This window comes from Felis catus, chromosome F1 (assembly GCF_018350175.1).
Source record: "Felis catus isolate Fca126 chromosome F1, F.catus_Fca126_mat1.0, whole genome shotgun sequence".
NCBI classification, from domain to species: domain Eukaryota; kingdom Metazoa; phylum Chordata; class Mammalia; order Carnivora; family Felidae; genus Felis; species Felis catus.
Window position 1 is genome coordinate 16,869,801 of NC_058384.1, and position 25,437 is coordinate 16,895,237.

The window sequence follows — 25,437 nt, forward strand, 5'->3', positions numbered from 1 at the left end:
ATCGGTTTCTTAGCCCTTCTTTAAAAAACAAAAAGAAAAACAGCCACTAGGCTCTCTTTTCCCCATGTAACCAATCCTGGCTTGTTCTGTGGAAGATAAGAGCCATCCGCCCCACACGCTATGCTGTGACACGCTATCTTCCGGGGCACAGACGAGTCTTCTGGCTGTGTGGCACTGCTTTGTCTGAGTTTCTGCCGCCCTTGCAGAAAACACCATTAGGAGTATAAATCTGAAAAACAGGAAGGTCTCATCGCATTGAAGTCTTTCCTGTCAGCTCTCTGAATCTCCTGTAACTGCTAACAGTAGCAAAAACAAAACCAAAATAACCACTTTTGATACTTTGGAGTGGAAGACAGTAAATTGCCCTTCTGAAAATCCACGTGAATATACAGAATGTAACTTGGACCTTTCATCATATAACTTTGTTTCAGTTTTTCCTGGGAGTTCAAGAGGAAAAAAAAACAAAACAAAACAGCCCAGTGATTTTTTTTTACCCAGAACCTCTTAATCTGAAGTTTTAAAAAACACCCAAACAAATATTTAGAGACATTGTCGTAAGGACTGTTGCTCTTTACTAATAGAAAAACTGGTGTTCAGGAAGCTATTTTTACCCCAAGAATGGAAATGTCTGTTGATAGCAACGTCACCAACCCCTATCCTGATTCTGGAGTTAGTGCTCTTAATTAAATATATTCCATGAATTTGAACCCTGATACTAGACAGACCACCTGAAGAAATATCTAGAGGTTCCCCCCATTTCACCCCTTCTATGTTGTGCCGTTTCCCTTGAGGTCAAGGGTGGGATTATTGTGCACGCCTCAAACAGAGAAGGTCCCGTGTCTGTGCTCTAGGTCTAGATGAAAATGTCACAGGACTGGGGATATGTGGGGAGATTTTGCCTTTTGTGGCACGTGTTTTATAACGAAGCCTTTTCTAAGGATGCCTGTAAGGGACAGTTGCAAGTCTCACGGGGTAGAGAACCGCATCTGCACTGCTAGCTTGACTCACTGCCGTTTCCCAGACGGCAGCCCTGTGTCCCTGTGCCACTCGCGCCTTCTCCTTTCTTCACTTTTCAGAGGTTCACTTTGTTGTCGTTGGCTTGTGTTTCCTCCCCAGCCCCCTTGGCCTCTGCTAGTATGTCCAGGTGCTAATGCCCACCTCTGGCTGTCGCTCTTTTCCTGCAGAGGGAGAACCGGAGACTACAGGAGGCCAGCATGAGGCTGGAACAGGAGAACGATGACCTCGCCCATGAACTGGTCACCAGCAAAATTGCTCTGCGAAACGACTTGGATCAGGTAAACTTGGTTGACTTCCCACCGTGACGACCTCCTCAAGGGCGAGGACTGAGTGGCGCCCACCACGGTCCCGCCGGGGCTCACGCTGTGCTTGATACCGACTTGGCTGCCTGTTGGATGGAGGGACGGGCGATGGGGCGGGAGGGGGCAGCTTGTGCTGATGGGAGAGGACGGAAGACGCGGAGCCTTTGAGAACGGAGGGTTTGGGCTATTTCCAAACAGCGTGTGCGACGTATTTTTTTTTATAACTCTCAACTTCTCTGGTGTCTCTTCTCTTCATTGGTACTTTTCCTAAGCCGAGGGCTGCCAGCATAATTACCCAGAGATATCACTCACCAAGAGTGTACGGATGCCCTTCAAACATTGGAGGGCACTTCTTTTTGTGGAACAAAAAGAATTCTCAGCTACAATAAATGTGAAGATTTTGTATGAAGTATGTACATTAAGACGTATGTCTTGTTGGATTGGGAGGCGTGCTAGTGGCTACTAAGGGCCAAGGCCGCCTGGGTGTGAATCCTGGCATTACCGTTTACTAACCCCGTGACCTTGGGCGGTTCGGACCCTGCCCGTGGGTTTTGAATAAGGCAAAGCACTTGAACAGTGTGAGTTCCAAAAATGTTAGCTGTTGCTAGAAGACCTTAAATCGTTCAGCTTCCCTGGTTCTTTCCACCAGTACCGACAGCTTTAGGACTTCTGTTTTCCATTGCTAGTGTTTTCAACGATAGTTGGCAAGATGGAAGGAGTCTTGTGCAGGTTTAAAATTATCCCTCTTTTCTGACTTAAAAAGCGATTACTCCCAACAAATGGTGCCAGGGTCAGAAAAACTGAGCCTTATACTGTGGAACCTGTAAAAAAACAGAGGCGTTACTTGTGTTCTAACTGCTCATTGACAACATTTAAAATACACACCTAATGATATGAATATGATTAAATGTTTGAGATGGAAGGAGTTTGTTAAATGTTTACAAATGGTCCCTGCCTCAACTCCTTGTTCCCATACTAATGTTGCGGTTCCAAAGTTTCAGCCACAGGAAGATGGGCAATAAGACGACTATTAAGGAAAATCGTGCTAAAGGGGGAGAAGGGGAAGCTGAAGGAATCCACACTAGACAGAGTTTAAAAATAAAACAGAAACTCTGCTGTGGGGACACAGGATGTAGAAGGTAGAAGAGCAGCCTGGTTAAGGGGTGGGGGCGGGGTGGCCCCTTTCACCGCAGAACTGCTCAGCCAGGCTGTTGGGAAGTTATTAGAGATGGCGTGAAAAATGTGTGAGTAGGAGAGCCAGAACCAGAGAAGACAGAGGGCCTCCGTTCCATCAGGGCTATAACCAGCCTGACCTTGGCTGGTACGTTTATGTATTAATGAGACTATGGTGGTGAGTCAGTACTGTGATGAAATTCTTGTTTCATATTAGCTCTCCTAACAGCCTGACTCACATTTGATTCTGTCATTTTGAATCTTGTATCCATTAATAGTTTTCTTACGATGGATAGCTAAATGAAAAAGCGCTCTAAGCAGTTGGGCTCTGCGGGGATGTGGTGAGATTCACTAGAGAGAGTTGTGCATTGAAAGTTGTGCGGGAAGTGTATTTGATATTCTCTATCAAGCCCTTAAACGGATTAAAAAGTAATGAAATGAAATATCCACTGAGTGTCTACTATGCACCGAGGACTATATCTAGGACTTTCATAGCATTAGCTTATTTAATCTCGCTAATGACTTGACTCCATCAAGCAGGGATTATTTTAATCTTCCATTTAAAAATGAGGAAAATGACATATACACTCTGACTTGGAAAACCATGCTAACAAAACAGAGACCTGATCAGAAATATGTGTGCAAGATTGTTAACTACTGTGTCACTTGGAAGAATAAAAAGTGGAAATAATGCCTATGTCCAATAGAAGGGGAGAATGAAAGTATATCTGTAAAATGTCTTTTTGGAGTTGTTCTTCAAAACAGGGAAGATGATGTTATAATAATATTTTTGTAAAACCATATATTTATCTGTATATAATGCTTGCATCTAAATAGCAAGGGATATGGCTGGCATGGGGCAGTCATGTTAGGAAAGAAAGCTGAAATATATACTTCAAAAGGAAAAACGCCTACAAGAAAATACATCAAAATATTAGTACTAGATATCTCTGGGTGATAAGAGTAAATCTAATTTGGGGTGCCTGGGTGGCTCTGTCGGTTAGGTGTCCAACTTCAGCTCATGTCATGATCTCACACTTTGTGAGTTCAGGCCCCACATCTGGCTCTCTGCTGTCAGTACAGAGCCCACTTCAGATCCCCTGTCCCCCCACCTCTCTCTCTCTCTCTCTCTCTCTCTCTCTCTCTCTCTCTCTCTCTCTCTCTCTTGCCCCTCTCCCACTTGGGCTCACATTCTCAAAAATAAATATTAAAAAAAAAAAAGTAAATTTGGGGCACCTGAGTGGCTCAGTCGGTTAAGCATCTGACTTCGGCTCAGGTCATGACTTCGCGGTTTGTGAGTTTGAGCCCCGCCTCGGGCTCTGTGTTGACAGCTCGGAGCCTGGAGCCTGTTTCGGATTCTATGTCTCCTTCTCTCTCTACCTCTCCCCCACTTGTGCTCTGTCTCTCTCTATCAAAAATAAATAGGGGCGCCTGGGTGGCGCAGTCGGTTAAGCGTCCGACTTCAGCCAGGTCACGATCTCGCGGTCCGTGAGTTCGAGCCCCGCGTCGGGCTCTGTGCTGACAGCTCAGAGCCTGGAGCCTGTTTCGGATTCTGTGTCTCCCTCTCTCTGACCCTCCCCTGTTCATGCTCTGTCTCTCCCTGTCTCAAAAATAAATAAAACGTTAAGAAAAAAAATTCAAAAATAAATAAATGTAATAAAAAAAATTTTTTAAAGAGTCAATTTAACTTTTACACTCATCTTTATACATTTTTTTCAGTTATTTTATCTTTTATAAGACCTTAAATACTTAACCACCCTTGGTTAAGTAATAATATGCATTATACCTTTTTTAAAATTTTTTTCATGTTTATTTATTTATTTTGAGAGAGAGCTCGATCAGGGGAGGGGCAGAGAGAGGGGAAGACACAGGATCTGAAGCTGGTTCCAGGCCCTGAGCTGTCAGCACAGAGCCGGATGCGGGGTCGAACTCACAAACTGTGAGATCATGACCTGAGCTGAAGTTGGAGGCTTAACCGACTGAGCCGCCCAGGTGCTCCTATACCTTTTTAATAATCAGAAAAATATATATTACTTAAAAAATATTGCACCACCAAGAAAATCCATTTTGTGGATCAGTCTGGAAAGACTGCTACATGGACACTCCTGAAATAATTGACTATTGAGCACCTGGGTAGATGGCTCATGTAGATACTCGATACTAGTCCCTGGAGAAAAGATTCCTTGGTTCCTTCATTTTTGCCTCTGTCTCTTATTTCCTCCCTTTTTAAAAGAGTAAGACCTGGCCCCTGCCTGTTGAAACTTATCATCTAAGTGAAAGAATTCAAAAACTGCTATTTCATGCATATTTCCTCCTAACATCTGATTTTGCCGTTTCTGCCTGAGCGGGGTTTATTTGCCTGTCAAAAAGCTGTCTGTGCAGTTTAGGTGTCCTGCCCCCCACCCCCCACCCCCAGCCAGGAAGGGCACCAGCCGCACAGAGAAAGCCCAAGTCCCGCCCCCCCTTCACCTGCTTCACCCCATACTTTTCCATTCTCACTTTTATCCAAATCCAATCTCTTCATTAAAATAGCAAAACTTGGGCAGACATTAAACAAACACGAAAGCAGATTGTATTCAAGACAACATGTAAAGCAAACAAGCACTAATTCGGTAATTAGGTGTTCTTTAAAACAAATTATTCCTGGGGCTCCTGGGTGGCTCAGTCGGTTGAGTGTCCGACTTTGGCTCAGATCATGATCTCAAGGCTCGTGAGTTCGAGCCCCGCATCGGGCTCTGTGCTGACAGCTCCGAGCCTGGAACCTGCTTCATATTCTGGGTCTCCCTCTCTCTCTCTGCCCCTCTCCTGCTCATGCTATCTCTCTCTGTTTCTCAAAAATAAGTAAACATTAAAAAAATTTTTTTTTAATAAATAAGTAAATAAATTATTCCTTACCCGTGTCATTTTAGTGCCGGCTTTGGGCACCCTGGACACCTGGGCTTTTCATTTTCTCTCTGACACAGCTTTCTGTTTTGACAACTCGCCCTCCATCAGGCGCTTGAAATATGGACTCCTCAGCAATTAACGGTGTAGAAAGATACAACATCTCCATTTCAGTGTCTGTCGCTGCCTGCCTTCAAGCCCTTCCTGTCATTTCTTGTTCCCAGGGAACAAACAGAAGAGACATACCCAGTAGAAGACCATGCCTAGTCCTTCTAAACAGAGCAAGTTCCGTGTTAGACCAGAAGATGCATGTAATGGGTGGCAAAGTCTTTTGTTTTGTTTTAAATTGGACAACTGGCTTGGCTAGTTCTTTGAGAAATCGGGTCTGGAAGATCCTCATCTCTGATGTGAGAGCTGAACCTTTTGGTCAGGTTATTGGTGGACTTGTGATTAAATCACAAGTCCTCTCTTATGTAGGTCGTAGAAGCCTTAGGTAGCAAGTAGAAGTCTCCACATCAATAAGGCATTATAAGATGTGGGTAAGTGATTAGAAGACTTAATAGTGACAATAATCTTAACAAATTATGGTGAAGGTTTTACAGTTTGAGTTCAAAAATAGAATTTGAGTATCTGTTTAGTATTACGTCCCTTGAGATTCATTTAACATTAAGGATGACTTCTACTCAAGTATAGAAGTAGGCCGTACAAGGTATAGAGGTATAGAACTAGGCCGTACAAAGACCCAGAAGACTGCTTGTGTGGAAGGAGAACCAAGTTTTTTCAGATATGGTCCTTTCCTGATGAGCAGCAGAATCTCTCTGACTTTACTATTTAACATAGAGGAGAGACTCTGGATGAAGCTTCCTGGAGAATTCTGGCACTCCTCTCACATGGGACCCACAGCAATTCCTGCAGATGTTGGAAATATTCCTTTAGTGTTCCAAAACTATAAAATTAAATGTCTAGGTATGGTGTACAATTTAAGAACCTTAAATGTCCGGATAGCATTGACTGTTTGGAAATTTACAAAAGGCTAAAAATTGGGGGTGAGTCTCTTTAAGAAACCAAACTTAGAATAACATTCACTTTAGAGTGTCATGATGTATATTCTCTTCACAAAATGGAAATTGCTGGGGCTACCGGAAGAGGATCCTTCTTTAGTAGGAGGGCTCTTGCTCAGAAATTCTGGGGTAGAACTTGAGCCAGTGGGTTGAAGTTATAGGGAGCTAGATCTTGGTTAGATTTTTAAGAACATGAAAATGGCCTGTATGGCTGTTCTTCATTCGCTGCTCTGTGACCCTCCATCAGAGACTCGGGGGAGGCGCTCCCTGCTTTGACTACAGTCATCTGGCTGGCTGCTCTAGAATTCACTGTTTTGAATTTCTATAATCTACATGAGATCTCTTATAATTTATGAAGACTTAACTTGCAGCATGTATTTTGCCCACCTCTAATTTTAGGATGTTCTTTCGCTGTGTAGATTTCCTCTATAAAATCCAATGTTATCAGAACAAATTTTAAAGTCTTTAAAAGGGATTTTTTCACCTCAGCTACCCAATAGATGCAAATTATCTGAACACCGAACTGTAACCGTTAGAATATGGGGACATCAGGAACTGGAAGACAGAACAGAGAAGCTGGAATGCCAGGACCCAGCAGACGGTGCTGGCCTGGCCATCTGGACGTGTGGGCGATACGGTGAAACACAGACACAAGGCCACCTGGCCAGTTTTCACAATTACTTGGATAATGTTTTGCTGTTGTCAGCCAGGGATGGCTTCTTCAAATAGCTGCCTCTCCTCTGCATCTGCGGTTTCCTCTACTGAACTCATCCTGTGGCCCTCCGCCACCTCCACTCCACACAGTAGCTTCAGCAGTGACTTGAATGCCACATCCGTTCACTCACCAAATACTTCCGGAGCCCCTCCCCTACCTGGGGCTGGCCTTGGTGCTGAGGAAATAGCCAGGAGCGAAAGAGACGTGGTTCCTGCCTTCCAGGGCTGAAAGTCTGGTGGGCAGTACAAATAAATCATACATGCATCTTGTCATTACAGATTGTGCTAAGTGCGATCAAGGGAAGTTGGAGAGATTTGAGCAGAGGAACTGATTTAGATGGGGGGTGAGAAGCTGATTGAGATGAGGATGAGTGGGGCAGGGCTTAGGTCTCGCTTTACTGCAGATATGAACTTGGAGCTGAGACCTCAAGGGTGAGGTGAGGGTCCAGAGTATGCAGTAGGCACCTGTTAACTAAGTTCAATGCACGCACAGTGCTTTCCTGGTTAACTGGGCTCTGTATCCAAGTTAAAACCGGAGTATTGTCTCTGAGCTTTTCTTGACCATTCTAGAAACATGGTCTTTTCCGTTTGCATTCCTGGTCCATACATCATTTTTCCTCATGGCTATCTCTGTCATGGGTTTTTGGTCTTAATTTCTCCTTGCTGTACTCACTGTCCTGTGGGAGTAGCCTTGTGAACCATTTTACCTCCGCTGGTCTTTGAATTTTCTCACCTGACTGTTGTCCATGGATCAGCCCGTCTCCTCTCTGAGCCCACCCCCAACCCCCTTGCACTAACAGCCAGAAGCTTCCATAGGAGGTTCCATCCAGTCCATCTACATAGTCTCAGAGCGGGTGCTGTTGTGACATCTGAAAACGTGCAAGAAGCGTTTAGAAAGTGCCTGCCCTTTGGTGCCATCCAACTCAGAATTCAGATCATGGCTCTGATATTAGATGTCTGCCCCAGTCAGGTTATTTGCTCCCTCCAGACTTCCCTGTCATTATCTGTAAGATAATTCTTGCTGTGAGGATCAGAGATGGCATGTGCCAAGCGCCTGCTGTATCGTTGGCATTCAGTGAGAGCAGCCCCCCCCCCCCCCCCCCCCGGTGAGCTAGGAGGGGAGAAACGGCTTCTGGTAGTGACGCAAGAGTCATAACTAGAGATTAGGTTCGGAGGAAGTATACGCACGCTTCCCTCACCTTCTTTACCAGTGTGATGTGCTCTGATTTGCAGGCAGAAGACAAGGCGGATGTGTTGAATAAGGAGCTCCTCCTGACCAAACAGAGGCTGGTGGAGGCTGAAGAGGAGAAGAGGAAGCAAGAGGAAGAGACTGCACAGGTAAAAGCCAGAGGTGGGCTGTTTCTTTACCCAGGAGGATCGGCCCGTGGAGCTGATGAATACAATAAGCAGGAAGTAAAATGACACTTACTCTAAATCAAGGGCCACCTTGAAGCAGTACATGTGAGTAGCGTGGGTCTCGTCGTTTCTTTTGAAGGGCGCTAGAAGACGAGGCCGCGTTTCTACCCTCCAACAGCTCTTAGGAATCTGCCTTGACTCAGATGTCTGGCGAGAGTGTTAAGCTCCCTCTAAGTTTAGTAACTTGGAATTGCGATCCAAGAGCCTTGACGAATCCGCAAAGTTTGTGTCGTGTCTCCAAGGTAATTGACTTCAGCAGTATTTTAGGAGGATTGTGAAGCGGAAAGCCCACAGAGATCTCTGCTGCAAGCTGTCTCAGTCAGTCATGCCCGATTTTCCTGATTCATGCCTTAGAAGAACGTTCCTGGCAGAGCTCTCAACCCTTACTCCCGGGGGGAATAGAAAAAGCAGCTCTTTGGGAACCAGCCTTGTTGTTAGCACCCTCCAGTCATCGTACGAGTTGTGAGGCTGTTCCGCTGCAAGATGCCACCGTGGCAAAGGCGTTCCACATAAGTGACAGGAGGGGCCTCTCCACCCAAAGAGTTGAGGCTTCAGGCTTCCCTAAGAAAGAGCAGGCCCGCTTCACCAATGTCCTCCGTCTGTCAGTCCCAGCCAGGCGGGATTAACTCACTTATTTTAATGAGTTTCATTCTAAGACATCAATAACACTAAATATAAAACAGAACATAAAGCGGTTCAAAGACCTGCATCCAAGCAGAAGAAATCCACTTAAGTTTCTGATGAATGGATGCATCCTTTAGCACCTTCCAGGGTTTATAAAAAGTGTTTCATGATTTTTTTTTTAAATGATGAAATGACTCTTGGCATTTAGTGTGGACCAAGATTTTTTTCCCACTCAAAAATTTTCAGGAGCTGATTATCCAGTTTGAACTAGGTGTTTTGATGGGTTTTGTGTTTTTCTTTACCTCCTGCCTTTTGGGGGCCCAATTCGGTACTTTGGGTAAAGAATGAAGCTATTGGCAAATTAATTATTCTTTTAAGTTTATTTATTTATTTTGAGAGAGAGCAGGAGGGGCAGAGAGAGAGAGAGAATCCTAAGCAGGCTCCACATTGTCAGTGCAGAGCCCAAAGTGGGGCTTGAACTCATTAACTATGCGATTGTGACCTGAGCCGAGATTAGAAATTGGATACTTAACTGACTGAGCCATCCAGGCGCCCCTGCAAATTAATTAGTTTAATCCTTACTTCTTCGCTCCCCTTGATGCGTGTGTGTGTGTGCGTGTGTGCATATATCCTGTGTTAATCATTATAGTGCCTTTGTGAGATAGCAGTTATGCTCTTCGTGTGTCAGATAAGGAAACCATAGTTTCGAGAATTAAGTGGCACTTGCTCAAAGCCCCTCAGCTTTCTAAGTCTGTCCTGAGGTCAGTGGGGCCTTACTATAGGACGGGAGGAGGGTGTGACTTACATCCTTAAATTATGTAAGACAGAGAACAGAGACGAATACAAACAACTAAGTTTGAATCAATATAACCCACAAATTGCTTTTAGAATTTAAGAACATAGCAAATATGAAGAAATCTGGAAAGCATCCGACAATAAGGAGTCCAGTTATAAATCACAATCATGTGCGAATTAGCAAATACGGAGCACACCCCATTCATAACTGGGAGGCTGCCAAACAGAATTTATCCATTTATTCTGTTATGTGCTTAAAGATTAACCAGAGTGTTTTGTGTTTGGTTGTTTGGCCAACACCTGGGAAGAACTGATCGCTTCCTTTTTTCCTGGTGGCATGTGTGCTTTCTCACCACCTCCCTTCCCCGACCCTAGAATCCCGGACCTGCTGGGCTGCAAAAATAAGTGTGGTTTTCAGTTTAGCACCCAGAGTTGAGCATTTCTGCGACTGTAATAAGTACCTGCATTGTGTGTCAAGCTAGCTCCTTCTGCAGTCACTGTTCAGTCCCTGAACCTCCTGACCTCAAGAGCTCTTACCTTCCTCCAGGTTTCTCTGACTCCAGCCTCAAAAACTTCCCGTTGCCACCTTCAGAGAGACAACAGTAGTGATAGGAGGGGGCTGGGAATGGAAAGGCCCAAAATGCTGCTTCAGTAATTTCTTTTTTTTTTTTATTTTTTTTTTATGTTTATTTTTGAGAGAGACAGAGTACTAGTGGGGAAGGGCTAGAGAGAGAGAGAGGGAGAGAGAGAGAGAGAGAGGGAGACATAGAATCCAAAGCCGGTTCCACCTCTGAGCTGTCAGCACAGACCCAGACGTGGAGCTCGAACTCACAAACCGTGAGCTCATGACCTGAGCCGAAGTCGAACGCTCAACTGACTGAGCCACCCAGGTGCCCTTCAGTAATTTCTTACCTAGCAGTAAGATTATGCGCAACGTTGCCCTGATGTTTTTAGACTCTTCATAAGAATAAAGATAGCTTCAGAAGGGACACTTATTTAATATTATATTTATAAAGTAAGTGGTAAGCATAAGCAGCTCTATGATGGGTTGCTCATATGTCTTACACATTACAGGAAAGAAATATTTCTTCATCTCTGGACATGATTAGGCTTTTCGAATGCTCGAGAAATAGCTTCAGAGAGGAAAATTTATCTAGTTGTAGTTGTTAACGTTGGCATTGACCAGACCGGGCCGACTTAAGTATAGGTGTTTGGAAATTGATGAGGACTTTGAGTCTTGATGTTTTGCATCCTCCCTCTCTCTAGCTGAAAGAAGTCTTTCGGAAACAGCTGGAGAAGGCAGAATATGAAATAAAGAAGACCACTGCGATCATCGCTGAGTATAAGCAGGTAGTGTGCTACTGTGGCTCATGTTGCTACAAAAGTGATTTTTCTTATTGTTTCTCTTTGGGTAAAAAAACATTTTTTTGTTTTTAGAGTTTCCAGAATAGTGACTGCGTACATTCATTACACTGGGCGGCTTACTTTCTCCACTGAAATAGACAGTGAGCGGACATGCTTGCTGATAACATGGGAGGTTTAACCGAACAGAACAATCTGTTGGCTGTTTACGATGTTTGGTAGATTCAGAGGAACAGGAAACTGGATTATTACCATTGGGATCCCGTCTCTGCCCTACTCAGAAGATGATTTCAAATAGACCTCCCCAGTAACATTTGCCTCTTTGCAGAGGACTAAGGTTTAGCGATTCCTCATCCCACACAGCTCTGTGGCCTTACCCAACTGTGGCCAATGCTAGCAGGAGACATTCTGTTGGGAACCTTTGATCTCTTAGTGGAGGGTTTGCTCTCCTTGAGGATGCATCTGGCCCTGACCCCATCGCCAGAATGCTTCCAGAAAGCCCTCTTTCCAGCTTGCGTAGTATCATCTCGTGCCTGCTGCTCATGCCTAGCACACGGCAAGGATTCCACATTGCCGAGAAAGCCTCGAGTGGACTGCTGAAGTTCCAGTGTTCCAGAATCAAGGCACCGTATTGTGCCACCTCCTCAGCTTAAGAATTTCTCTGGGGTCTCTTGCTTCATATGGGAGTTTGAAGTCTGATTCTTACTCTTTTTTATTAACATGTGTTTTTCTGCTTAGAAATGAAATTTCTGTTCCTCATGGAAAATTGAGAAAGTGTAGAAAAGCACAAAGAAACCCTCCCCCCTTAACCTTGCCGATTAGAAATAATCACTGTAATATACTGAATATGCATTGCTGCTATGTAAATAAAAATGTGAGTTATGTCATCCATGCTGATATTTACGACTAGTGCACTTCATATATTATGAACGTCTTTTCAGAAGGGTTCTTCTCCTTTGTGGAAGATTGCTTAGAAATAAGGCTTCAGAGCTGTCTTACTCTCTTTTATGATAATCAATATATGTTTATTTAATGTCTGCTATCTGAGAGGCTTGATTCTTTGGGGGAATAAAAGAGGAGTTAATTCAATTTCTCCCCTTTAGATGCTGCTCTTGTAACAGGGAGATAACACCTGTGCACAAATAAGAGAAAAGGGAACTTACTGACCATGGGAAATAAAACCCTTCCTGGAGGAGGGTTGATTTGAGCGGTGCTTCGAAGGCGAGGCAAGATTTGGGTGTGCAGAGGCAGAGGAGGAAAGAAATGGGGAACAGAGAACACACGCAAAGCCACGGAGATAGGTTAGCGAACAGAAATAGTTTTGTTTTGTCAAGAGTTTCAAGTACAGAAAAGAAGTAAAGGTGAGTTGGGTCCCAGTTCAAGGAGGGTTCTTCAGTTAGACTGAGGAGCTTGGATTTTATTCTGTTTATAGTAGGAATGTTTGAGGAAGAAAGTGGCATGATGGGGAAATACTGGTGGCACTAATCTGTCCCAGTGAGAAATGTGAAACCAATGGGGAGTCCCACAAGCAAAGATACGGACCAGTAAGAGGCTAACAGCAGAGGCCAGGTGAGAAAACACAGGGCCCTGAACTAAAATAAGTAGTAATGAAAATGGAGAAGAGGAATGTAGTCATTTCTTGCGAGACCAGGGAGAACACCGATCCCTAGATTTTCCGATTGGATAACTAGGAGAAGGGATGGGTAGACATTAGCCAATACGAGGAACATTAAAGACCATGCGCTATGGAACTTGCCATCACTGCAAATGGGTTTTTTTCCATCCCCACATTAGGCCATGGGTGGCCGCCATATGTAGCACTCTTCAAAATAGTAATCTTTGGGACTGTTCTCGAATATTATCTGGCAGGCACTACCAGTCATGTAAAGGCAACGGACCCATCTGTCTGAAGATAATTAGGACATAAAACATAATCCAAAAGCATTCTATAGTTGGAATTGGCTATTATTGTCCTTATTATGGAATCTTCGGGGTTATTTGAAAGGGTTTCTGGTTTGCCAAAATTACTGGGGAGACTGCTTCTTTTTCACATCAGCTGATACAGCCCTAGTCATCATTTACAGGCTGAGAGCTGGAGAAATCAGAAACTGAACGCAACAAGCAGGCCCTGCTCTCTAGAGCCATTTTTTGAGTAGACTGGGATTTTTTAAAAAATATCTGTTTTGATAATAGAAGTAGATCTTTTATGTTTTTAGTTCAAGTTGCACTTTAAAATTTGACATCCCCTAACGTTTTTTACTCCATTTTTCAAAAATAAAAGATTCGTATGTTACTCAAGGAATTTGAACTTCTAGTATTTTTTTTAAGCAAATGGCTTGTTTGTTTGTTTGTCTGGTTGGTTTTAGCTTTGAAAGCACTGATTTCTACCTGTTCCTAGTACTTCTTGTTAGCACCTTCTTTCAGAATCAATAATGATGAGATTTTCTTTAATGAGCACTTACGATAGACCAGGTGCTATACTGAATCCTTTACGTACATTTTTTTCCCCATTGATTATCACAGCACGGCACTTAGTGTTGAGGAGAGAACTGAAGCTTAGATTCGTGAGTTTGCCCAAGGAGAGTACTAGAGCTGGACCTCAGGCTTTTTATTTCACTCCGTGTTGCCAAACCACGAGATCAGAATTTTAGTCTTTATTAATTTCTGGTCGTTTTAACTGTTTTATCCCCTTTGCCACGTTTTAGGGAAACTCTGGTAATTGAAAACAGAGACTCTCTGTGTGACTGTAGACACGAGCAGTTTCTGGTCCAGCATTCTTTTCATCAGATTTCCAGAATGGTACCTTGCACAGAACTGACACTCAGCAAAGATGCCATAGGTTGATTCCAAAATAGGACAGGAATCCACTGGAACTAGTCACATATTTGGCTAGTGACAGAAATCAAAATACCCCACGTGTTTTTCCTCTAATTAAGACTAAGATAGGCTTTACACACAGAACACTGTCAGGCTTTCTGATGCGCATTGCATCTGTGGGGCTGTTCTTTTGCTCAATCTCTTTAGCGTCATCCGAGAAGCGAGAGTAATTCATATGAGTTGATAAACAGTCATGTGCCCGTGCTGTGCAAGAGTCGGTCTATTTTCCAGTAAAGAAACTCTTTTCTTTTCTTCAGATCTGCTCCCAGTTAAGTACCAGACTGGAGAAACAGCAAACAGCCAGCAAGGAGGAGCTGGAAGTGGTAAAGGTGAGGAAGAATGAAACAGATCTCTGGTATTTCTTCCAAATTCACACAGTCTTTAGTCCCGGATAGGACATCCCAGCCCGTGAGGATGCCCCACGGGCAGGACAGTTTGTGAGACGTCACACCCACCCTGCCCCTCTCGTTGTTTCAAAGGATTTAGGAATTGTGGGAAGCAGCATCTGTCTCCAACTGGGGCGCGATCCTCTTCCCAGCCAGCAGAAAGGTTGCATCCCCATAAATCTTAGGGCTTGTCAGAGGCAGGTGGTAAGGACTTTAGCCTTGTCCCAAGAGGCCCCTGAGCATTCTGGGACGGTGGACACCTGGGAGGCCTCTGCAGCCTGCATCCCACCTGTGCCTGAATCGATGCGGCTTCGGGGTGCAACCCGGGAGGATCATCCCATTGCTCTCCACCAGTTTTTTAGAGGGTTGTTTTTAAAGAAAACCAAGGGCATTTCTTTATATGCTGCCCCCTGGCGGTAAAACTCCTTTTGTTGATTATGTGAAAATCGCAATCGCTTATTCCATAGAAACCACAGTAAACCACGTAAATTGGTCTTCTTAAGAGGCAGTGTGGGCACACCCAGCTCTTGTGATCTGTGTTACAGAAACCTGACAGAGTTCTCTTTGAATATATTTGGGTTTCATGCTAGTGAATAAATGCATTCATTTAACAACTTGGACAAGTTATTTACCTCTCGAAGCTTTATTTTGTATCCTGTAAAATAGACATAACATTACCTGCCTCATCAGGTTATTTTGCAGATTAAATAAGATAACATATATAAAGTGCTTAGCTTAGTAGTTGGCATACAATAGATACATATTTTTATAAGTTTATAACCTGAAAACATGAGACATGAGAACTGAAATATGAACCTTGTTCTGACTTTGTATTCCAAACATGTTTTTTTCTTAAACATTCTTAGATTATTAGTGACTATAAAGCTGGTCATCTCCCCGCCCAAACCCTAGAATTCAGGGCTCATACCTTTGCTCTCTGGTCCACCTTTACCCCTCTTCGTACTTAGCCTTTATCATTCTTTTTACACTGACCAACACTCAGTTGATGAAGTGCCTTGGCATAAAAGGGTTAACCATCCTGAACTAAAATCTTTGTGGAAATAGAAATGAAATGATTTACATGGATACTCGAGGTTTTATTGAGCATCCAACTATGTGCACAGCTATGACTTCTATTGTTTTATGGAAATTATGTATAACAAGAAGCTTAGAATTTTCCTGCAGGAGCAAGTTACACATATGCACATGAAACCTTTAGGAAATAGTTCAAAAGCATGTAAGTCAGCGTTGAGTTGGATGACAATCAGGGTTGTAGAGAAAGCAAAATCATAAGAACTACAGACCAGAGATGACTTTATGGAGGAGGTTGGACTGAAGCAGGATGGGTAGAATTCTGTTAGAAGGATTTTAAAAAGACATTCTAGGGGCACCTGGGTGGCTCAGTCGGTTAAGCATCCGACTTTGCTCAGGTCATGATCTCATGGTTCACAGGTTCAAGCCCTGTATCGGGCTCTGTGCTGACAGATGAGAGCCTGGAGCCTGCTTTGGATTCTGTGTCTCCCTGTCTCTCTGCCCCTCCCCTGCTTGCATTGCCTGCCTCTCTCTCTCTCTCTCTCTCTCTCTCTCTCTCTCTCTTTCTCTCTCTCTTTCTCACACACACACACAAATAGATAAACATTAAAAATAAAAAAAAATTTTTTAATGACATTCTGGAAAAAACTGTTATTGAAGACCCAGAAATTGGAACGAGCATTTTGGTATTTCATCAAGGAGACTGTGTGATTAGAGTATGTACGAAGGAATAGAGGGAAATACTGAATAAGGAGGTAGGGTTATCTAATGAGAGGCCATGATATTTGGGAAGAGGAATTTGAACTTGTTTTAGCTGAATAAAGAATAACTAACACCTATTAAACACTTACTGTGTGTACTGTTCCAAGGATTTCCCCATTTAATCCTCACAGCTTCTGAGAAGGTAGATACTATTATATCTTCTTTTTAATGATTTACCATGTCTTGTTTTTATTGATGATTACTAAAACAGGTAATTCATGATCTCAAGGTCACTTAGCAGATAAACAGTAATGCCAGGATTTGAACCCAGGGAGTGGGACTCTACTCTCCACACCCTTAGTCATTTCCATACTACATCCTGTTTCATCAGAGCTACTTCCTTTTCATTTCGTTTGGCGCGATGCTGCAGCTTTTGATTTTTCCATCCTCCCATGACACCGTTCCGCCTTCAGATAATCCTCTACTCTGTGATCAGAATGAGCATTCCCCAGTGTATATTTGACTGTCTCTGTGCATCAGTTTAGACTTAGATTGGCCACATATAGGAAACCCAAATCAACATTGGCTTAAACATAGAAGATGTTGATTCTCTCATGTAAAAATAAGTCTAGGGCTAGAAAGATCCTTGGTTTCATCAGCAGTCCAAGCTCATTAGTTATTAGTGACCCACATCCACAGCATTAGTGACCTTCCATCCTCACGGTGACCTAAAAGTCAAACGTGTCAACTGGAGTTTCTTCCATCACACCCACATTCCATGGTAGAATGTTAGGCTGGAAGGAGATGCGACGGTACGAGGGCCCAGCTCCAGCAGGGTGAGCTCTGAGTAGCTTCCTTAAGCTCCCTACCACACTTCCTTCCGCTCACATATCAGAACTTAATTTCATGGGCACACTTTGCCTCAGGGGAGTCTGGGAAATGGCACCTTGTAACTGGGCAAACTGCCAGCCCAAATAAAATCAGGAGTTCTGTTATCAAGGAAGAAGGGGAGCCCTGCGTCAGGCTCACCGCTGGCAGCGCGGGAGACGGATCTGGTGGGAACCTGCAGTCTCTACCACAGCTTTGTACTCAGCATGTTCGCCTGACTGCAGCGTCATGGGGCTCATTGGTCTCTCTCCAACAGATAGCACAGGATAGAGTGAGTGAATGCATTTTCTGTAGGATAAAAGCAGGATTTGATAGCATTACATTTAAGGACCGTTACATCATGGCCGTGGAGAACCCTTCTCACTTCCTGCCTCTCCCTTTTGCGCCATTTACTCCCGCTTGAGCCATCTCAGGCTCCCTGCGGTCCTGTGAAGGGCCGGTGTCTCTGCACCCAGTGTTCTCCCTGCTGAAATGTCCTCCTCCCTCAGTTCAGCCTAATAACACTGCTTACCCAGCTTGGTAAACTTTTCATCATTTAAGACCCGATCAAAAGCCACCACTTTAACATTTTATTTGGTCAACAATAAATATATATAACAAATACTTGCTGTGTGCCTATTTAGTGCCAGTAGTGGGCTGATTATCCTCAAAAGGTTCTTGAGAGTTACAAATATCTTTTAAGTGACTAATGAATATTAATCAGGTAGGAATCTGAAGAGTGCTTTAAGGATGGGAGAAGAAAGAAATCAGTGGGGGCTGAGAAGGTGACTTTTAGGGATTCAGGCCTGGGATGGGGAGAGCTTGGACATGTCAGAGAAATCATTTAATGACCAGCTGACTATGGATTGAAGGAGGAGGCAATGAGAAGATAACCCCAAAGTGTTCAGGCCTAAATGGTAGAAATAGGCACAATGACACACAAGTGTGGGGAGAGTTGCTCTGTGTGTGTGTGTGTGTGTGTGTGTGTGTGTGTGTGTGTGTGTGTGAAGAGAGGAGTATGGTTTCTGTTGTGGACAGATTATAATGATAGTACATTAAAATAGAAATATTCCATATATTTTAAGACAACAATAGCACTCTTGTCTTGAAGAGAGTGCTGTGTGCTTGACTGGCAATCTCAGCATGTGGCAGAGTTACCTTCATTACCTGGAACAGTAATGGTCATCTTTACTTAAAGCTGAACAAAAGGACCTAAGCTTTATTTGTTGCAAGGATAGATTTAGGTTAGTCATCATGGCCTTTCTCAGTCTGCTGTGGGCTAGGTACTTAAACTCTGAGTTACTTCACGGGGTACGATGGGGGTTTTAATAGTACCTGATGACCTCGCTGCAGGATTAAATGAGACACTGCTTGTAGAGCGTATGGCATAGCTCTCGAGGAAGAGGAGTGGAAGCCCAACATTCCTAGAACAGATTTCAGAGAGATGCTATAATATTTTCCGTTTCCAGGGTCTCCCTAGAGATACTTTATGGAAAAAAAGGAGCACCTATCTTGCAAAGTTGGGTTTTGTGCTGACTAAAACCATTTTGGTGGCAGCACAAGACAAGTAATTACCTCCAGAAACAGACCTGCATCTGATGACCACAAGCAGAGTCTCAATAAAACCCGTGTCCTGTTGTTTCAGGAAGCGCGTTATGCTATGAAATGGTTTGAGGTTGGTTATCCCTTTCGGATGTTTCAGGGTAAGATGATGACGTGTAAACACTGCAGTGACATTTTCAGCAAAGAGGGCACTTTGAAACTAGCGGCCATCAGCAGAGAGGACCAGGGGATCGAGCCGGACGACGAGAAGGACTCCCTGAAGAAGCAGCTGAGGGAGTTGGAGCTGGAATTGGCGCAGACCAAGCTGCAGCTGGTGGAGGCTAAGTGCAAAATCCAGGTTGGTGATCTGGTAAAGGATCAACAGGAGCAAACAGTTAGGGCTCCAGGACACCTTCTCACGCTTTGGAACTTGCGTGTCTGGCTCAGAGTCTGAGACGCTTCCATAGGTGATTACGTTGTTTGCCTACCGAGGTGTCCCACGTAGTCGCATGTTACGTCATCGTGTTTAAGCAGTGACATAAACGCATAGTTTTAAATGAAAATGTAATAATTAAAATGAGATCTTGGGGGAACTTAGGCATATGCTTTTTCCGGTTTTTTGTGTTTTTTGCCAAGGTCCTTTCTCATCGAACTTAGCCACTTTGGTAGCTGATCCTGCAAATGAAAGGCCAGACTTTTCTCCGTTATCCCTCCCTGAACAGTTGAACATTGGCTGATACCCCTGCTTCTTGGAGGGGCTTTTTATGCTTCGTCTTTACCTGGTTTTACCAGATCCCTTTTCCCATAATCTCTTTCCATGTTGGAAGATAACATAATTAGAAAAATCATCCTGGATTCTGATGGACTGTTCCCCATTCCCTTTTCCCCAAGATCCTTATCCATCGCCATAACCTGTTTTTGTGCTGGACCCTGTATGTCCTCAGGGGCAAAGCCCATGTGTTTTGGAACTAGAACTCATTCATGCTTACACTATCAGTGAAAATTCAGATTCAGTCCATGCACACGTCTATGTTTAGTTGTGGTTTTGAACCCGAGCCTAAATTTGGACTGAGATTGCCCGGGGTGGGGGGGGTGGGGGGGTGGATAAAATGAGGTTTTATTTCACTGTTCAGAGAAAGCAGTTTCTGATTTTCAGCGGTAACTCTTTTAACTCTAAAGTGCATTAAGAAGCCAATTTAATCTCTCCTGGGTTTTGTGGGAGGAAAGCTATGGCTCATACAGACTTGGGGATTCCAAAAAGCAGTATACTCTTAATTTGGGGGGCAGAGGGTAAACATTTATACAATGCAATGATTTTCTTTTTTTAATTAGGAACTTGAACATCAGAGAGGAGCCCTTATGAATGAAATCCAAGCTGCAAAAAACTCTTGGTTTAGCAAAACCCTGAACTCTATCAAAACGGCCACGGGCACCCAGCCGCTGCAGCCACCACAGGCCACCCAGCCACCCAAGGAGAGCACATAGTTCCAGCCTCGCCCGAGCACAAGAGCACAATGATCAAAGTGACAGAAACCCAGGAGGACTCTCCCCAGTGTCCCTTTGAAGGAAAGTAAAGGAGGCCAGAAAGCAAGCCAGAATCTTTCAGTAGCTCTCTTTCTTGTTTGATACTTTTCAAAGGGATGTTACTTAAACTGCCCTGACTTATGTTGAATACCTGTTTTCGAGCTTCTTCATGGGAGGCCACGTTCAGTTCCATCATAGTGATTACACATTATTTTATATGCCTGATGTTTAGTTGGAAATAAGTAATTCAGAACTAAATGCCTTTTATTTAGAACTAATTATTCATAATTACTTTTATCTTCCATAAAAATGGAGATGTCTTTTATTCCAAGGTTGAAGTGATAAGATGATATTTGTCACAGCAAATTAAAAAAAAAGAAGAAAGAAAGAAAGAAAGATTGAAACCGAAAGCTCTTAACTTTTCAGGACTTATTCACAGAAAGCACACTGTGGGGCCATTCGTGACGACCATCAGGTTTCTTCCCGAAAGTGATTCCCTGGATAACGATAATCCTGTCCAAAGAGTAAACCTGGGATTGAGCAGTCCCCAAAAGGAATTAGTTTATTTTCATTTTCTGTTGGGTATATCTGGAAATGAAATGGCAAGAATCATAGAATAAGATAGACTATTGACAATACACGCTAGATGAAAGGCACTGGGATTTTGATAAACGCAGGAGAAGATAAACCATTTGGCCCTAGTATTCTAACGGGTCCTTTTGAGAAACTCTGCATGGGGATTGCATATTCCTAAGTATGAACACTTGCAGCAAACGTGAAGTCAGGAGGGTCTAGTGCGAGCTGCAGCATTAGGGAACCTTTACCAGACAAGCCTAGAGAGGCCCAGGTTCAGGCACTGTGCTTAAAATGAAATAGAGAACCAGGGACAGAGTATTTCATTTGATATTGACATATATTTGCTAAGGAAACACTAATATACTGTAGCTTTTTAAAGTTATGAAATGGGAAATACAGGCCAGCTTCACATCATCTTAGTTTACTGTTGGGCAACTTTTCCTGATTTCTGTATCTCCCTACAAATGTGCCCTTGGTACCCGAGAGGAAGAGATGCGAATGCATTGGTAACATTTTTGATTGAATACAAAACCTTTATAGAAATACTTATCTCCTGGAAAGGGAAAGCTAGTGTTTAAAAGTTGGTGGAAATAGTTTTTTCAATGATATTTAACATGTCTGTGTGGATCGTCCTTGCAGGAAATCGTTTGGTAAGGACAAAACCAATTTTCCCATCTTCTAAGCTAGTTTGGAGGCCTTCGGTCCTTTGCACCACCCAAACTGCTGCCAGCATGTACAATAACATTTAGTGATACTCATCCTTGGCTTCATTGTTGAACACGTTCTTAGCAAGGACCTTAAACTCTGTAGTGCCACAGGGATTCTCGTCTGTGCCACATGTTGCAATTAAGAGTAACACATTCTTGGAAGTAAAAATTAAGGAAGAGCCATCTCGACTCCGGGAGCACGTGCTACAAGTTGCTCGTGGTAGATCCTTTCCTCCAAAATGATCATTAAACTCTAAAAAGTTAAGTCCCCTTCACTTGTGTTTATATCATCTACAACCCATGAAACCGATATGGATGTTACCCTTTGTTACACTCATCAAATAATACTTTTTTTTACAGAATTATTTGTTTGGTCCTGACATCTTTCATTATAATATTCATTTCCTTGTACCAAAAAGAAAATAATCCAGCATTCTTGAGTGTGTGTTGACTAATATTCCCTACTCGGTGATTTAGCAAAGGTAATCTTTTTGTTGTTGTTTAAATATAATGGCTAGAAAAATTGCATCTTGGTACTTGTTTCTGTAAATCATTCAGTATAATTTTTTAGCTTTGCTGGTACTTTATGCTTTTATTCCAGGAAGCCTTGTACAAGTTGCCTTATGAAATGGCCAGCTAAATTAAAGATGTTCTTTTGTGTTTTGTGACTCTCATAGTTTTCCTGTAAGAGCTCTTTTTAACCTCCAAAACTCAGCACATTCCACAGAATGCCTAAATTGCAGTATTTTCCTTACATCGCAGTTGAGGGACAAAAAGAATGGCTGTGGGTTCAGTCCTTACCTGTACACCTGGCTCAGTTCCAGAGCCCCTAACATCTTTTTCTCTTTAAACAAAATCACCAGGTACCTGCATTCCAAATGTGTAATGTCTTTTGAATTTTCTCTTAACTCTTTCAAAAGATTTTAATGGCCATCTATAGATTTTTTTTTCTTCTCCAGTTCCATATCATACTTAGGCACGTGTATTGGTACCATAAGTCTGAACTGTTCCTTTGTGCAATGCCTTTGGGTCAGTAGCAATACTAAAGATAGAAAATTCAAAATTTGGTATAGGATGTGATTATTCATTCAATATGTTCTCATAGCACTCTCCCAAACCACATATCCTTCCCCACATACAGTTTGCAAACTTGTGCATCCCGGTATTAAGTAACTGCTAGTTTTAATTTCACTTATTTTGAAACATATTTGAAAATTGCCACTCTTCTCTTGAATTTCTTTTAGATATCAACTAACCCAAATATCTAGGAAATTTCCAAATATTCTAGAGTGTTTTTTGTCTTTGCCTAGGATATGTTGTAGAAAACATTCCTCCAAAAAATCCAACATTTGCAGAATTCTAAAGAGTGATGATTTCTTCTTTCATTAAATTCTGCAGAATAAATTAAGGGAATGAATTTCAATTTCATAATTCAGTTCATTAGCTTTTGTATCTCGAGACTCTTGTTTAACACATTCTTTCAAGCTGAAAGAAACCAGGCTGAATTTTGCGGTGCACATGTTTGCTAGCTTCCCACATCCCAAGCTATGGCACAATTTGGTTATATTTAGTTACATATAATTTAATGCAAAGATATTCTCAGTTACCTAATGTCCTGTTTATGAGTGCTTATCAGAAACACTAATAGGAATGTCATATGGGCCTACGACCTCTCTTTCCATATATAACCTCTCTCTCTTTCCCTCTCCCAGCTAGTAAATTAGTAATTTCTCCACTGGTCGTCTTAAATTTCCATAGTAAAGTACAAAAGCAATCTTTGCACTGATGTTGGGCTATTTAATAATAATAGTTATCTTGTTTCATATTTTTTCCAAAATTTTCATTCCTTTATACTATGTGTTAATATTTATTTTTCTCAAACACCTCCTCCATTTCCTTAAAATATTTAAGTTAATAGCTATGGCTTTATTTCCCAGAGGAAGTGAGAAAAACAAGAGAATACACAGTTTAGGGCGTGAGATGAGAAATCCTTAAAGGAGTTGATTTGTTACTGAGGATGAAGATCATGTATCTAACTAATGTAAGGGATCTTGTTTTCTGTAGCTGAAATCAGCCTAATTACCCTGCCAGAGTGGTTGTGTGATTTCAGGACCTCCTTAAGGGAAAAATTTTAAAATAAATTAAAAAAATTAAATACCTGGTTTGTTTTCTCTCTCTGGGAAAGAACACTTTTAATTACTCAGCAAGAGGATTCTATTGTACAACTTCCTCGTTAAAACGAACCACAAAGTCTAAAATAGCTCTGCTTTTCTTGCTTCAGTTACAAGTAAATGAGGCAATGGACCAACTCTGTTGTTTAACTTGAACACCGTTAGATTTGCCTGTGCGCGTGAGTGGTAGGGTTCCACAGGGAGCATCCCTGCCTTTTTTGTACAGCCAGGTACCGTGCAACTGAATACAGCCGAGGCCAACCAAAAGTCTAGTGGCCCGTATCTCCTACTAGCAGATACAGAACTGTCTTTCCCTCTGGTTGCCATGCTGACGTCACGCTGAGCTGGAACTGTTCTAGAACACCTTTCCTTTCGCAAAGCGACGTCCGTGTAATACAGGCAAAGCCCTTAATCTTAGGAATTCCCCTCTCCCCAAAAGTTAACCAAAATGAACACCTCCATGTGGGCTGTACCTCCACAGCTGATGATCGTGAGATGTGAGGAGAAAAGTAGATGTTTACAAGTAGCTTAGGGACTACAGTGGGCTGTCAGGTGTTCCCTTCCCGGCTTCCATCTAAAAGACTGCACGGCCAGTGTCTCTCCGAATGAATTTGTTACATGTTATAAAGACATCATCAACATGTCCATTCTCTCCACCTCCGTCCTTGGTCTGTCATTAGTAGTATTCTGAAAACTTTAAGAAAAAAGCATCGTTGAGTAAAAACCAAACATTTTAAAGTTATTTTCCTTTTTCATTGGCAATGAATTAAAACATGTAAAATCTTTTCCATTAAAATGTAACGTTTAATAACTATATTATATGTGGAATAAAGTATGAGGAAACTCAATTATAAGTATATAAATGCATCAGGACTCTGGTGTCATGCAAGCACAAGAATAAAGCTGGAGATGGTCCCAGAATCCAAGATGACCCAATAGCCTTTTGCATCACTTTCTCCATTTTTGATGTTTTGCATAATGTCTGGATCCTCAGTTCAATGAAGGAAGAACTTTCTGAATGAGCATCACTTCCTTTCTTTCAACTCCTACCTTTCCCTTGCTGAGGAGGTAGCAGAAATTCTGTACCATTTATTTTTATGAGTTCTGTGATTTTGCCCATGACTTCTCTGATGAAAACAGGTTCTAGAAGAAAGGAGTTGATTGTAGTGCTGACTACAAAAGAAACATGGATGAGCAGCCTCTGTGAACACTGACCAATTCGATGTTTCCATAATTCCATGTATTATGTATAGTACATGCTATCTGTAAATGTAATGCTTGTTAAGAAAAGTGCAATTTATTGTACATTGTCCCAAGAAATGTTTACTTTTTTAACAGTTATGAACTTGGATTAGTATCTTGTTTTCATGTGTGAATGAAGCCTTGTGAAATAAACAAATTCAACCAAAAGGTGACAAGGTGACTATTTCTGTGAGTCGGTGATGTTTTCAGTGGTTTGTGTTGCCCCTTTGGCCCCATTAAGTGGTAATAAATGTTTGTTCTGAAGTCCATGTATGTCTTTTTGACGTTTCTAGTTGACTTTATTCTGAATCCCCTGAACCCACTGTTTACGTAACACTTCTTACCTGACACTAGACTCCAGTCAACTTAGAAAGAAAAACTATGCCAGGAGTTTGCTCCAGGCTCTACCCTGCAAATTGGTACTGTGCACGGCGGCACGGCCAAGTGCCCTATTCTTTCTATAG

General features: G+C 42.6%; 1 protein-coding gene across 13 annotated transcripts in view; it reads left to right on the top strand.

Annotated features, from left to right (window-relative positions):
• The window catches only part of RABGAP1L (RAB GTPase activating protein 1 like), a 762,235-nt gene extending 737,089 nt beyond the window's left edge, over positions 1 to 25,146 (top strand). For 9 of the 13 annotated variants that reach the window (XM_045049367.1, XM_045049366.1, XM_045049369.1 and 6 more), the window contains 6 exons: positions 1,185 to 1,295; positions 8,384 to 8,488; positions 11,252 to 11,335; positions 14,482 to 14,553; positions 18,914 to 19,111; positions 20,086 to 22,228. In XM_045049367.1, coding sequence (XP_044905302.1) covers positions 1,185 to 1,295; positions 8,384 to 8,488; positions 11,252 to 11,335; positions 14,482 to 14,553; positions 18,914 to 19,111; positions 20,086 to 20,238 — 723 coding nt within the window. In that variant the 3' untranslated portion in view covers positions 20,239 to 22,228. Of the gene's footprint in view, positions 1 to 1,184; positions 1,296 to 8,383; positions 8,489 to 11,251; positions 11,336 to 14,481; positions 14,554 to 18,913; positions 19,112 to 20,085 lie in introns of all 13 variants that reach the window. The other 4 variants (XM_023247520.2, XM_023247522.2, XM_023247521.2 and 1 more) reach the window with 1 other exon arrangement.
• The last annotated feature ends 291 nt before the right edge of the window (positions 25,147 to 25,437 follow it).